This window comes from Aythya fuligula, chromosome 1, assembly GCF_009819795.1.
Source record: "Aythya fuligula isolate bAytFul2 chromosome 1, bAytFul2.pri, whole genome shotgun sequence".
NCBI classification, from domain to species: Eukaryota; Metazoa; Chordata; class Aves; order Anseriformes; family Anatidae; genus Aythya; species Aythya fuligula.
This window is the reverse complement of record NC_045559.1, coordinates 121,099,656-121,112,368: the sequence shown is the minus strand read 5'-3', so window position 1 is coordinate 121,112,368 and position 12,713 is coordinate 121,099,656. Positions and strand designations below refer to the sequence as shown.

Here is a 12,713-nt window from a genome sequence, read left to right as displayed (position 1 = left end):
CAGTACAGACTTGGCATTTTTGCTATCTGGCACTGCTTTCAAGCCGCTCCTCTATGTTTGACTGGAAGATAAGAACGTGCATGTGTCTGCACATGCATACCTGGATCACAAGGTTAGCTCTACTAAGATGTGATTTATCTCAAATTATGACATTAAAATCTGCAGTCTTTCTACCTTTATTATCTGCCCCCCTGCTTTTTTTTTTTTTTTTTTTAAGAATTTAAGACTTTTTTTTTTCTTTTGGTAACGTATGCAGAAGTCTTTGTGCTGTGCATTTTTTTCATTTACTTTTCAGATTTCTGATGAACAGTAATTGCCTGTTTTGTCTCCTAAAAGCTTAAATTTTGAAATTTTAATGAATAACTAAAACACTGTTAAAGAGTACAGACATGTCTCTGCCTACTTCTGCCTTCCCATTTTCCAGATTGCTCTCCAATATGGGTAAGATCAAGACCTCAAAGAATAGGACTGATTAAACTTAAAACTTTTTTTTTTTTTTAATCTTCTTCTCCTTTTTTTAAGCTAATAAAACCTTTACATGCTGTACTAGACACAAGGAATATATTGAGGAAAAAAATAACATAAAGAAAAGTATCTGATAAAATGTAGTTTAGAACAATTTTACAGGTTTTAATTCACAAGAAAAAGGGAGGTTTTTTCTCCCTCTGTAGCAGATAATGTGCTGGGCAAGTGTTTGGTACCCAGACAAGGATGTCCACTTGTTACTTTGGAAGCCAAGATACTTCTGCTGTCCTGGAACACAAAAATATGATTTGTGTTTTTTCCCCAGGTCACTGGGGAAGAGAGAAGAGAGAGGTGAGGCTGAACTGTTGGTCTGGCTTGTCATAAGGAGCTCCCCATAAGGAGCAAACAGTGGAAAAAGGAGTAAAAGGTGGAAAAAAGTGGCAGCTGGTGCAAGGCCACTGTACTGCAATTTTCATGAGGCTGACAGTAGGCCAAGAGACCATAAAATGGCAGACACTCAGAATAGCTGAAACAGGCTGTGCATTGTTGATAATTATATTTGCAGCAGCAATGATGCCCACACCAATACAATTTGAAAACAAAAAATACCAGCATGAATAATCTCAAGAAAGAATTACTGAAATAATAGCTTTAGAGGCAACTATTTGCTACAGATCAATCAACTGCATAAAAATGAAATTTTAACCAGCAAAATCAAAAGGCTTGAAGATACCTAACAAACATCGCTGCTGAGGATTTAACATTAAGTACTGCCTAGCTTACCACAGGCTGTGTCATTGCAAATGTGAAAATGATGAGATAAAACAGTTAAGCATCAAGGGAAAACCAGATAAAATGAAAAACAATAAAACGTGTAGCACCATTATTCTACACTGATGACAGACAGAAAATTATACAAACATTAGGAGAATGCTATCTATAGCTGCTCAGTCTTCACGGAAGCTCTTTTACAGAATTAATGATTGATACAGAAGTAATATTTCAAAGAATAAAGAAAGAATGTGAAAGTTTAAAAGCCAAAATGGTACAGAAAACAGGCAATTTAGTTGTGCGCAAGTATGAAATACGAGTGATGAAAATGAATGAAAAGAAAAATGACTGAGGACAGCTGGAGAAGGGAACAGATGTAACAACTCACTAAGATTCATTAAAACCTGACCAATTTGTTTTATATCTCAAGGAAAGCAAGGTTTTCTATAAAAGTTGTAGCCAAATTTAAACTTTAATTAATATAATACTACTACAACTCTTTTTAGCTATTAAGATATTTTCTAAAATGAACAAAATAAAACAAATTATCTTCCTTTGAAATTGTAGATGGCCTGGAACAGAAGATGGATTGGAAAGTTGACACCAAAAACCACTAAAGAATCCATAAGATCACTACCTATCATTTTAGCATGAAGAGTCAACAGTTACCTATGGTTGCTGGATGCAAACAGCACATAAAGAGGTGCGAAGCACAGCATGAAATGCATCGTGTGACTACACTAAGAATTGACAAGGTGTCTCTCACCATAATGGCAAATGATGCCATGGGAAAGAGACAAAAAAAAAAAAAAAAAAGAAGAATATTTTCCATCAATAAACTGACTCCTATGTGCCGAAGGATTTCCAGGATTTTTCCCCCACAGATTACACTCTCCCTTTCTCCTTGATAGAGCTTTCCAGCTTGTTTCAACTATTCATTATCCATAGCCAAATGCATCAGAAAAATACATTTCCAAACACAAATTACAAGGTAATAGCAAACCAACTTAGACCAGGTATAAGCGTGCCACTGTTTTGCACTACAGACTTCTTCACACCTAACTTTAAGGTTTGTTCTGAAGCTACTGTAGCAATTCAGTTTGTCATGAAAATTGCATCTGAAGTGCAGATGCAGCCAGCTGGCTTGAGGGACACTGGTTGAATTTTCTAAGTATACTGGGAAGATAAGGAGGTAGCATGTGAATATACCTATTAAACAACACCTGTGTTTCAGTTACATACACTACAGTCTTTACTGCAGATACTGCATCACCTGTTTCCTCTAGAAGTTACATATAAATGGTTTAAGGCATGTATTGCAAATAATGAGAAACTCAGCAGAGAAGGAAAAATGTACTAACACTTCTTTCTTACTTGCTGCAGAGTGGGCCTGTTTAGGGCACTGGAATTAGGTGTGTGTGTGTGTTTTTTTTTTTTTTTTTTTTTTTGTTTTTGTTTTTTTTTCTTTTCTAAGTTTTCTCTCATTTCTTTTGCACACATACCTCTTAAAACAAACTGGCTTAATGAGGGAACTAACCTCAAAAAGAACAATCTATAGAGACTAATTTGTTCCTTGTCGTTCCTCAGCAACAGATTTTACCAAACACTCTCCCTAAAGGAATTCATTACATATTTGCATTGCTATGTTAAAAAAATAGTGCGTCATATTCACAACTGCAATTCTGAATTTGTTTTCCTTGTTTGTTTGTTTTGGGAAGACCTGACATACATACTCTTCACTGTGCAGTGGAACAAATTCAAATGTAATCTGGATACCTGAAAGCTTTACTTAGTTTACAGGTAAATTATTGTGGCATAAAACCAAGCAACATACAAATCAGTGCATCCTAGGATGTTTTTAAAGAACTAGCATACTTCCGTGAAATTTAATGCACATTTAACTCCCTTTTTCTTCACATTTAGAGAATACAGGAGCAGTTCAGGATAATCTAAAAAAAAAATCCAACTACCCTCTTAAATTACAAATGCAAATAGCTAGAATGAATTGCTTTTTATACTCACTTGATATAATACGGCACTTTGTTTGGTGAGATTGCCCTCTCCCAGGGGCCTTGGACAGAAGCTGTCAACAAACAAACAAACAAATAAATAAATAACTGCACGCATACATTCATACATACAAACATACCTAGAAGAAAAACATGGAGGTCAAGTTCAAAGCAAACAGGAAAGACAACATTAATCGCTAGAATTACAATTTTACACTTGGCCACGCTGATATTGGTCTGTTTGCTCAGTTGCCCATGAAGGCAGGAAGGATTAACCTGCTGTTCTGAAATTTCTGGCCTAATCTGAGAGAAATTGAACTCATTCAGCTGCAAAGATAAATACAAAAAACTCCTTGGCTACTAAACATCAAGAACAAATATGAAGCAGAGCACACAACCTATCTCTGTGGTTCAGTTCAACCTCTTTTATAGGATTCCTCCTGCTAATATGTTTGGCTGGTTTTACTTCAATTTCTTTCTCATGTGATTAGTCCCTTCCATCCGTCTAGGAACAAGATTACACTGGTTTATGCTTTATGCTGAGTGAAGTACAACTGACATACCATCTCAGTATTTTGCTTATTCTCTTGTTGACTTGTTCTAAATACAGAACAATTTAATTTTTATTTCTCCTCATTACTAACTGTGCTTCATTGACTTCCAATAACAGCAAATAATGGAGAAAGTAACACTTTGATCACATGAACCAGTGAAGAAATGACATCACTCACTCTTGGCTATCAGTGTTAAATCTCTACAGCAACTTAGAATGTAGTGAAAATCTTCTGTAACAAAGTTGTATATAAAATTCGTTGTAGCTAAACAATTTTAAATAATGTGTTTTTATTATAGGCAGAGACATAGCTTAGGATGCAGTCATAAACTAGTTTCTGTGTTTGTTTGTTTGAGTATGAGTAATTATGAGTTTTCTATCTGTAAAAACAGTTGTACCGAAAATTTTCTTTTCTAATATTGTGATTTCTTTATATGAAAAGTAATCTAGCTGGAAAAAAAACCGTCTGTTTGCTTCCCCAATGTAATCCTTCTTTTTAGTGACCCCTGCTGTTCACAAGGAAAAATAATTGTCTCCAAGACACAACTAGGGATCAGCTGCTTGATCATTTGTCTCAGTCTTCTCTGTCTCTCATTTGAAATAAATCTTTCAATAATGCTTCAGGTACTTTAACAAATACTTTAACAAATCCATACAAATATGAGCAACCAATATCCACATTTCATATAATTTGTACCAAAACTGTTAACCAGATTCACAGGAGTGAATTTGCGGAATGAAACACCCTGTCCCCTGCTCACAGACTAGAATGTGGGTAAGAGGACTTGATGACCATGGCTGAGATTACTGGTGGCCTATGAAAAGCTTACCACTTTGATGGTCCTGTTGTCACTGCCTTTAACCCCCACCTAAATGCCTGTAACTAAGCTGTGTACTGCTTTCCCATTACTTACACTTACATCATTCTGTGCTTCTTAAGAAAGAAAGGAAAAATTTAATTTCAAAGGTATGAACCACGAAAACAGAAAATTCATGAAGTGCACCAGAAATGCAGAATGAATTATAATGGTAGCTCCCATGGAAGAAGCGCATGATGATGCTGTTGAAGTGTGTGTCATAACCCACACATAAAAAAATCACAGAACTCTATTTTCAAACACAAATATTCAGATATATCAGTTATAGATGATGAAATATTCCTTCTTGGGACAGGGACTGATGTCTCGTTTCATGTCTGTACACTGCAGAGCTGAACAGCTGTGAAGGTGCAGCTTGCCACTCATCGAGCAGCAGCTCTTTTGGTGAGCACTAACTGCAAGATGCTCACAACTTCTCAGTTTCGTATAGCCTCAAATGATGGAAAGATGCAATCTGTTACATAATCTATATATGACTGCAAAAAGTATAAAAAATGGAATATGATGCTATGTATTGATGTTAACTACATTAAAAAAAGGAAACATCCCCTCCTTTTAACCCCAGTTTTACATTATGCTTCATATGCAATTCTTAACCATAATTCTTATTTATTCCGTCTACTGGTGAGAACATAAACTGCTGTTAAGTGTAGTTTTGGTGACTGATCTGATATTCTCCACCATCTAGAAGGGGGTAGGAAACCAAAGGCAAGGAGTTACACACAAGTTACAGTTTAATTTTACATTATCAATGCCTTGGTGATTTCTTTGTATGCTTTTATTCATTAATATGACACTGTGAGTTAATATGCGGCACATCAAATATCTTTAAAAGGCCTACTCCATTGCAATTATAAAGTTTCTGACCCCATGGGATTGTGTTATCCGAGGACTAAGTTGAATAGGATTATACTAAGTTATAATTTTTGAAAATAAAATACCCTTCAGTATTTACTAAAAATTGACCTTCTTCCTTATCTCTCTCCAAAACAGTCATTAATATTCCTAGTGGGAACACCACCAAGCTACAGTTCTGCCACTCTAAGATTTGTTTTCAGTTAAATACCTACAGGACAGATCATCACTTATTTTTGGAAGGTGCAGTTTTTCTGTTGTTGCTGAATCAATCTGCATAAGAGTTTTGCAGTCATGACTTATTATCACATAATCTTATATAAAATAATGTTCTCAATACATTAAAATAGGAACAAATACTTTGCTTTCATGAGAACTAAGAGCTTTAGGAATAACAAACAATTCTCTGATGTTCTGCATAATTGGATTTAGTGTTACTTCAAGAGATTGCTGTGAAGCTGTCTATAATACACTTTTACTTTCCTGGATGATTCTAGTCTTTCCTAAATTTGAGTTGACAAAATACGTGGTACTTTTTACAGCTATGCTAAGACAATAATCATTTCATTTTTGGCAGAAGCCCAGAAGCTGAGAGCAGCTGTTTCTCTGGTTACCAGTATGGGTTTACTATCTATTACAAAGCTAGTGCAGGTAATGGACATGTATCTTTAATTCCTTGGTAAGGCCATTTCAGTTGTCCAGCTAAATACACTTAGCAAATGCTTTTCTGTATGACACTGTAATATCCCAGTGTGCCGCTACACTCAAGAAACAGACATTTCCTTATTGCCAAGTGTAATTCAAATGTGTTTTATTGTTCTAACTTGCACAGTCTAAGAATCTATTATCATACACCCAGCTACTTGCAATGCTGTCTACTGCAATTAAATACTACAACAAAATACAAGGCATTTTGAGAGTGAATTTAAATTTCTGTACTCTTTATTTTTATTGCTACGCACTTTAATGGTTACTTAAATTTGAGAGTTTAATTTTTTCTGTTGGTGTGCTAATTTCTAAGACTTGCTTTGGCTATTGTTCAACTTAAGTAAACATGGATCTTGGTGGTAAGCCTACATCCTTATTTGTTTTCAGAATGTATAATGATACCGTAGCATAATGGCTCTATGGACTTCAGCAGTGTTTTAATCTATGCAGGGATATGAATGAAATATTAACTAGTATGATAGCATAGTTTTATCTGGAGTTGATATTATGAAATTAATCTGATAAATATTTCACTTTAGCACTGCAAATATAGTGAAAAATACATGTATGTTTGCTAATAGTAAACTATTCCTTCAGCTATTCAAAGACTTAATTTAGTATATCCAGTTAAAAATTACTCTCAGTGATCCTTATTTAAAAAGTCAGCACACACCTCTCGTCACCTTCCAATATCACAAGTTTACATTTTCAGATTTAAATACAGAGAAAATCTTTTGAGTCTTAGTTAACACTTGGGGAGCACTGGCCAACAGTTTCAGGATAGGAATTGTAAAGTCAAACCACCTAGTACCCATATTCCATGCACTGTTATGTATATCAATTATTTTTTCTTATAAATTTATTGTATTTATTATATCTGCCATTCATCTCCATGATAGTTAAAGCGGACCACATCTATTTGTTCACAATCAAGACCTGTACTACCTGCTTGGTGGCCACTGCAGTTGTAGCACAGCAAAGTGCTTAATTATGTTCATATTTTAATAATGCTGCTTCAGCCTAGGAGCTCTACCTGCGTGACTGCTATTGTCCTACTTGGGATTATCATCATTATTATCTTCATGCAAACAAAGGGCTAGAAATTTATTTAATTCTTCACATAAAATGTATTTTCATACCAATTATTTTCACTGCGGCAAGGTACGGAATTGGTGACTTCAGATAAAGGGAGGCAGGAACAACAAAATAATGAGATGGTCTCTGGGTCTGGGAAGCCTCTGACTTCCTAAGAATAAGGTATCTTATCCTTTCAAAGAAGATGCATCAAGTATTACCAATTATTTTCAAATGAGACCATTATAGATGATAAACTATTGTGCTCCACAGACTTAAAAGCGCTTCTGCTTCTCTTCCTGAGAGAATATGCTAAATCAATGTTTTCCCATAATCAGTTCATGATATTTGCTGGCAGGATGCCATCTCCAATTGGTATTCCTGTGTGACAGTGGCACAATAGAAGGGTTTGCATAATTTTTGTGAGTTCTTCAAGATCCTTTACAACAAATGTCGGTATACATCTGTAAAATACGACTTTTTCCAGATTTATAGAGAATTGATTTCTAAATTATGTGCATTTATTATTGTACCAAGTGAGACTGAAGAACAGATTGTGTTGTGTAGCAATGAAGTCTGCTGTTGCACCATGTAGCCGAGAAACTGAAATCAGAGTATAGTGACTAAGCAATTTAGAAGCTACAAGGCAGAGACATCAATCAAAATGATTTCTAAATGATCCCTCCTTTCCTAAGAACTACACAGCATGAAGTCTATTCTGCTTCAAGTCCTAGCTTGGCACGCTGCACATGTGGATGATTCTCAGGCATTTCAGAGACAGGGAACTACTTCTCAGTTTGGAATCTGCAATTCTGAAATACAAGCAAACATCCCCTCTTTCCCTGCAGATCTAGAAGTACTGTCTATTGCTGCAACATACATGCAGGTTTTTAAGGAATATACCATCTTTAGAACACCTCTAATCAATTTGAAGAAGGAATTATCAGTCGTGAAAGCACTCAGCATGTGGTCAGGAACAGTATTAACTCCTTTTACAAGAATTATAAAAGAGGACTTGCCATTCTGCGTTTCCTGCTGGAATCCTTATGGACAACTTAAGATTTCTTACCTGCAACCTAGGGTCAACATTATATGATATGACCTAAATAATGCATACTTTAAATCATGAACAGTGTTCCCAGAAGTTTCAAAACGCCACTAGTGGCACAAAATGTAAAATCCACCTAATAGTTATTTTTCTTAAATGTCACACTACTATAAAATGGCAAAAATACAATCATCTACTTGATAAAGAATCTATGTAATAAAAGATTCTGCATGAAATACCAAGTGATATAGTCTGCATCAATCCACATATTCATACAGATACTTCATATTGTTAATGGTGTCTGTCGCACTTTTATGTTGTTAAAACTAAAATCTCTAAAACTTGTTCATCAAATGAGGTCATAAATTGACCTCATCAAATTGGTAATGAGTTTTCTGCAAATGGAGTAAGATGAATGCAAAAATAAATCTGCTAAATACCCATGTCTGATATAGAATATATAAAGGTGTTGGTGTGTTTTTTTTTTTTTCCCCTTCTTTAAGGACACCTTATTTTGTTCTTTTTAAAAAAGTTTCAGAACTGTAACAGAACAAGGTCTGATGGAAGTAGGTTTGTGGTTTAATTTTAGTCTAAAGGAGATCTCAGTTCTGAGTGGATAAATTGCAAGTTGCACACCTGTAGGGGAGGACATGGCTATATGGATTGCTGAAAGGGTAATAACATTAAGATCAAAAGTTTTTAATCAAGGCAATGAAACCAGGTGAGCCCATGAGAGTGCAGGAAAGAATTTATCTCCTTAACTTTTTTCAGCTGGGTACAGTGACGAAGGTACCAGCAAGGCTACTACATGTAAGTACCCAAAACCTAGGCTGATATTCTTCCCAGGGATTGCCAGAAAACTGGAATTAGGAGTGTAAGACCCTAATTAGTAATGAATATGCAGATGATTGTTCACAATAACAAAGTTAACTCCTCAAGTACTTGACTGTCTAAATACTGAGGACCCAGGTGACTTCCTGCCCCTTACACACATAAGCTTTATGTCTAAGGACTGCAGGTCAGCATCTTTCACAAAGAACTGCTGGGTCTTGCTTTCTAACTTTAGACAGGCCTTTAATAAACTTTTTGTTATACCCATGTAACTCACCTATTTTCTTAAAATTTTGAGTTCTATGGTTTTGTTCTGGCTCTACAGGAATACAAGATACACCATGGAAAATATAAGATCACAGAATCACAGAATGTTAGGGATTGGAAGGGACCTTGAAAGATCATCTAGTCCAATCCCCCTGCCAGAGCAGGAACACCTAGGTCATGTCACACAGGAATGCATCCAGGCTGGTTTTGAATGTCTCCACAACCACTCTGGGCAGCCCAAGATATACCATAGGAAATGATAAGAAATGGCCAATACTGAATTGCTCAGCCTAAGCACATGCAGTCACTTTGCATTTAGACAAAACAAAGAAAAAAAAAAAAAGGCAGTCAGTCTCCTCTATCTTGACCACATTTAAATACCATAATAAAATCTTTGTGCTTCCAGGGAATTCTCAGATTTAGCCTGGTTCTTTTGAGACTACTTATCCTCTATCTTTTTATTATTCCTTGGTAATATTTGTATTCAAAACATTAACTGTGATTTCTAAAAATATTAAATCATATATCCCACAGACATGGATGAATGGACATGGTCTTTGATGTCTGCATGTCAAAAGTGCTATCTGGAAGACAATATAAGATAATGCATGCAATGAGAAATAAAAGAGAAAGATACTGCTGTTTGCACTGAAAAATGATCTCTCATCTGAATGGGTAAAGCATCTAAAGAGTCCTGTAGCCCTGTCATGTTTAGAGCCTGATGTCTTAATGAGCACGACTTGCCCTTTTAAAGACATGTCTGCCTGGGCAAGAGAGAGCTTCACTACCCTCTGTTTTGCATAGTAATCTAAGCACTCACCCTGAGAGGGAGGTGAGTACCTGACTTCTCTCCCACCTTGAAGGAATTCTGGCCCACATCTCTGATTTCTCAGGAGAGTGGCGTAAATAACAGAAAGAAGGGAAAAAGAGATCTGAACCCTAACAACTCTGAGCTTATCCAGAGAAGCAGAGACCTAGGTTATACATGTATAGCCCACTCCTATGGTTGCATCTTTTACTTTTCAGCAAAAATTGCCTACCACAAAACGCAGCAGCTACACAAGCACTTTGATCACTAGCTTGTAATGTGAACTGCTGGCTCCCGCTTTCCCAACCTTTCTGTTTCTGAATTAAAGTTGTTACGGCTGCTGCATATCACATTAACGTCAGTGTTGTTGGGGCTCAGTAGACTGAAACCTAAAGCCATAGTTAGTTAAAACCAAGTTCCTGGCACAGGGTATTTCGGTGTTCAGATTCAAAAATCTGGCACTGGTGCATCCAGGTGGCAGATGCTTGTAGCCTGGGACATAAAAGTCACAAAATGTTAGCTAGATGTAAAGAAGCCTTTCAGACTTGCAAATCTAAATTTCTTTCTGTTTCTTTTATTTCCAGTTTCTCTGCTGTGACAAAGGTCTGTGTTCTTTGAGTGGTTAGTGCTTGGAAAGGACAAGCAGAACCTGGGATCTGCTGGTCGAGCTTGTAGGTAGCTACCAGTTATATCTGAGCACTGCTTCATGGCATCACTTCATTGACATGCTACACATGCTAACAGATGATCTCACACTGGACAGTAAATTACAAGGTTTGTATAGGCTTTTAAAATATGTAATACCTTCTGTTTTTTAGTGCTCACAAATGATTCACATGAATGAGCTACTACATTAAAAAAAAAAACAACAAAAAACACAACAGAATTGGTTGCTGGCTGGTTAGCACAGAAAATGATATTAAAAACAATCTGACATCAATCTTACCTCTCATTTACTGCATCTCAAAAAAAAAGAAATACTGTTTTGACAATATAGGTGGGTTCTCCAACAAGAGACAATGAATCCTATTCCCTGTGAGAGGCAGTATCATAGATACAAATAAAGGAGTAGTCAAAAAAGTAAAATTATTCCAGAAGAGTCATTAAAACTCTGGAGCTGGCATTATGTTAAAATTTGCACTTAAAGTGGGATTGCAGGTATCCTTTTTCACACCTCGGTTAGCGTATATAGCTTCCAAATTAAGCACCACCATGCATGAAGGAATCACAGACATTTAAATGACTTTGCTAAATATTTACCAGTTTCTCTTTAATAGAAAAGAGATTTTTTTGCTACTTTTTCACATCCTGATTTATATCATTCTAATTAAACAGCAAAACCTTCAAAAACAACAAACTCTGTGAATTCATGATATAATGTCTTGCACATGTAATACATTTACCAGCTATAACAACTATTCCTGCTAATGGTGATAGGCTCAGTCCTTGGCCAGGTGGCTAGGAATAAATGGAAGAGGAGCTGGGACTCTGTGGAGACTGGCAGAGTGTGACAAGATCTTGGGGAAGCATGACAGAGTGATTGGAATACCAAGGGCTGGGGTGAGAGAGCCCAGCAAAAAAAAATGCAGAAGGCTGGAGAGGGGCAGGCCCACCTGCCAGCAGAGAGGTGTGGGCCAGTTTTGGTGAGAGTCCTTCAAAGCTGAGGGCAGCCCAAAGTCCTGGTAGAGAAACACAAGTGGACACTGGCTCTTTTATCATTACTTCTTTAACTCACAACCAAGAGATGTCTGAATTACCCTATGTTCTGGTATAGATTAATACTGTCACCTGCTCAATTACAAGATGAAAGAGTGGAAAGAGAAGGTTGAACTGCAAGAAAGGACAATTGGGAAAAATCGCCCCTAAATTAAAATTCACAAAGGAGATTTTTTTTCACACCTTATTTCTCTAACTCACACCACCCTTCCCATCTCTTAGAAACAGCTATAAAAATACCTCTTGAAACAGGTTGTAAGTGTTTAGAAACAGAAACTACCACTTGATTTCTTGCCTGAAAAGGACATGATAAATATGAGATCCTGCACCACTTGCCTTTTAAAAGAATAATTTTTATTACATAAACACAGTTGGGAGCTGAAGATCATCACTCACACTTAAGGATGTGCAACTATCTATGGTAGAGGGCAAGCTGATGCTGAGTTTGAGAGGATGAACTGATTATCACTGGGATATAAATTAGACATGAAATAGAAAATAAATCACTTATTTTTCATACTTATTACAGTTTTCATTGGTCTTATGTGTACCTCAGCTCCTTATATAAAAACATTTTGTGCACTGAGGATATAAAATAAATCCAGCAAGCAGAATTATCATGTTTCATCTTTTCACAGCTAGACCGATCCCATTTGGACTCTGCTTGCCATCAGTGCACTGAAAGATCATTTACAAGCTGTTAATTCACTTCCATTTGACCTGCCCCATT

At 36.3% G+C, this 12,713-nt stretch overlaps 1 protein-coding gene across 11 annotated transcripts in view; it reads right to left on the bottom strand.

Annotated features, from left to right (window-relative positions):
* Window positions 1–12,713, bottom strand: part of DMD (dystrophin) — a 958,404-nt gene that overhangs the window by 114,008 nt on the left and 831,683 nt on the right. For all 11 annotated transcript variants that reach the window (XM_032193124.1, XM_032193145.1, XM_032193154.1 and 8 more), the window contains one exon: window positions 3,259–3,319. In XM_032193124.1, coding sequence (XP_032049015.1) covers window positions 3,259–3,319 — 61 coding nt within the window. The remainder of the gene's footprint in view (window positions 1–3,258; window positions 3,320–12,713) is intronic.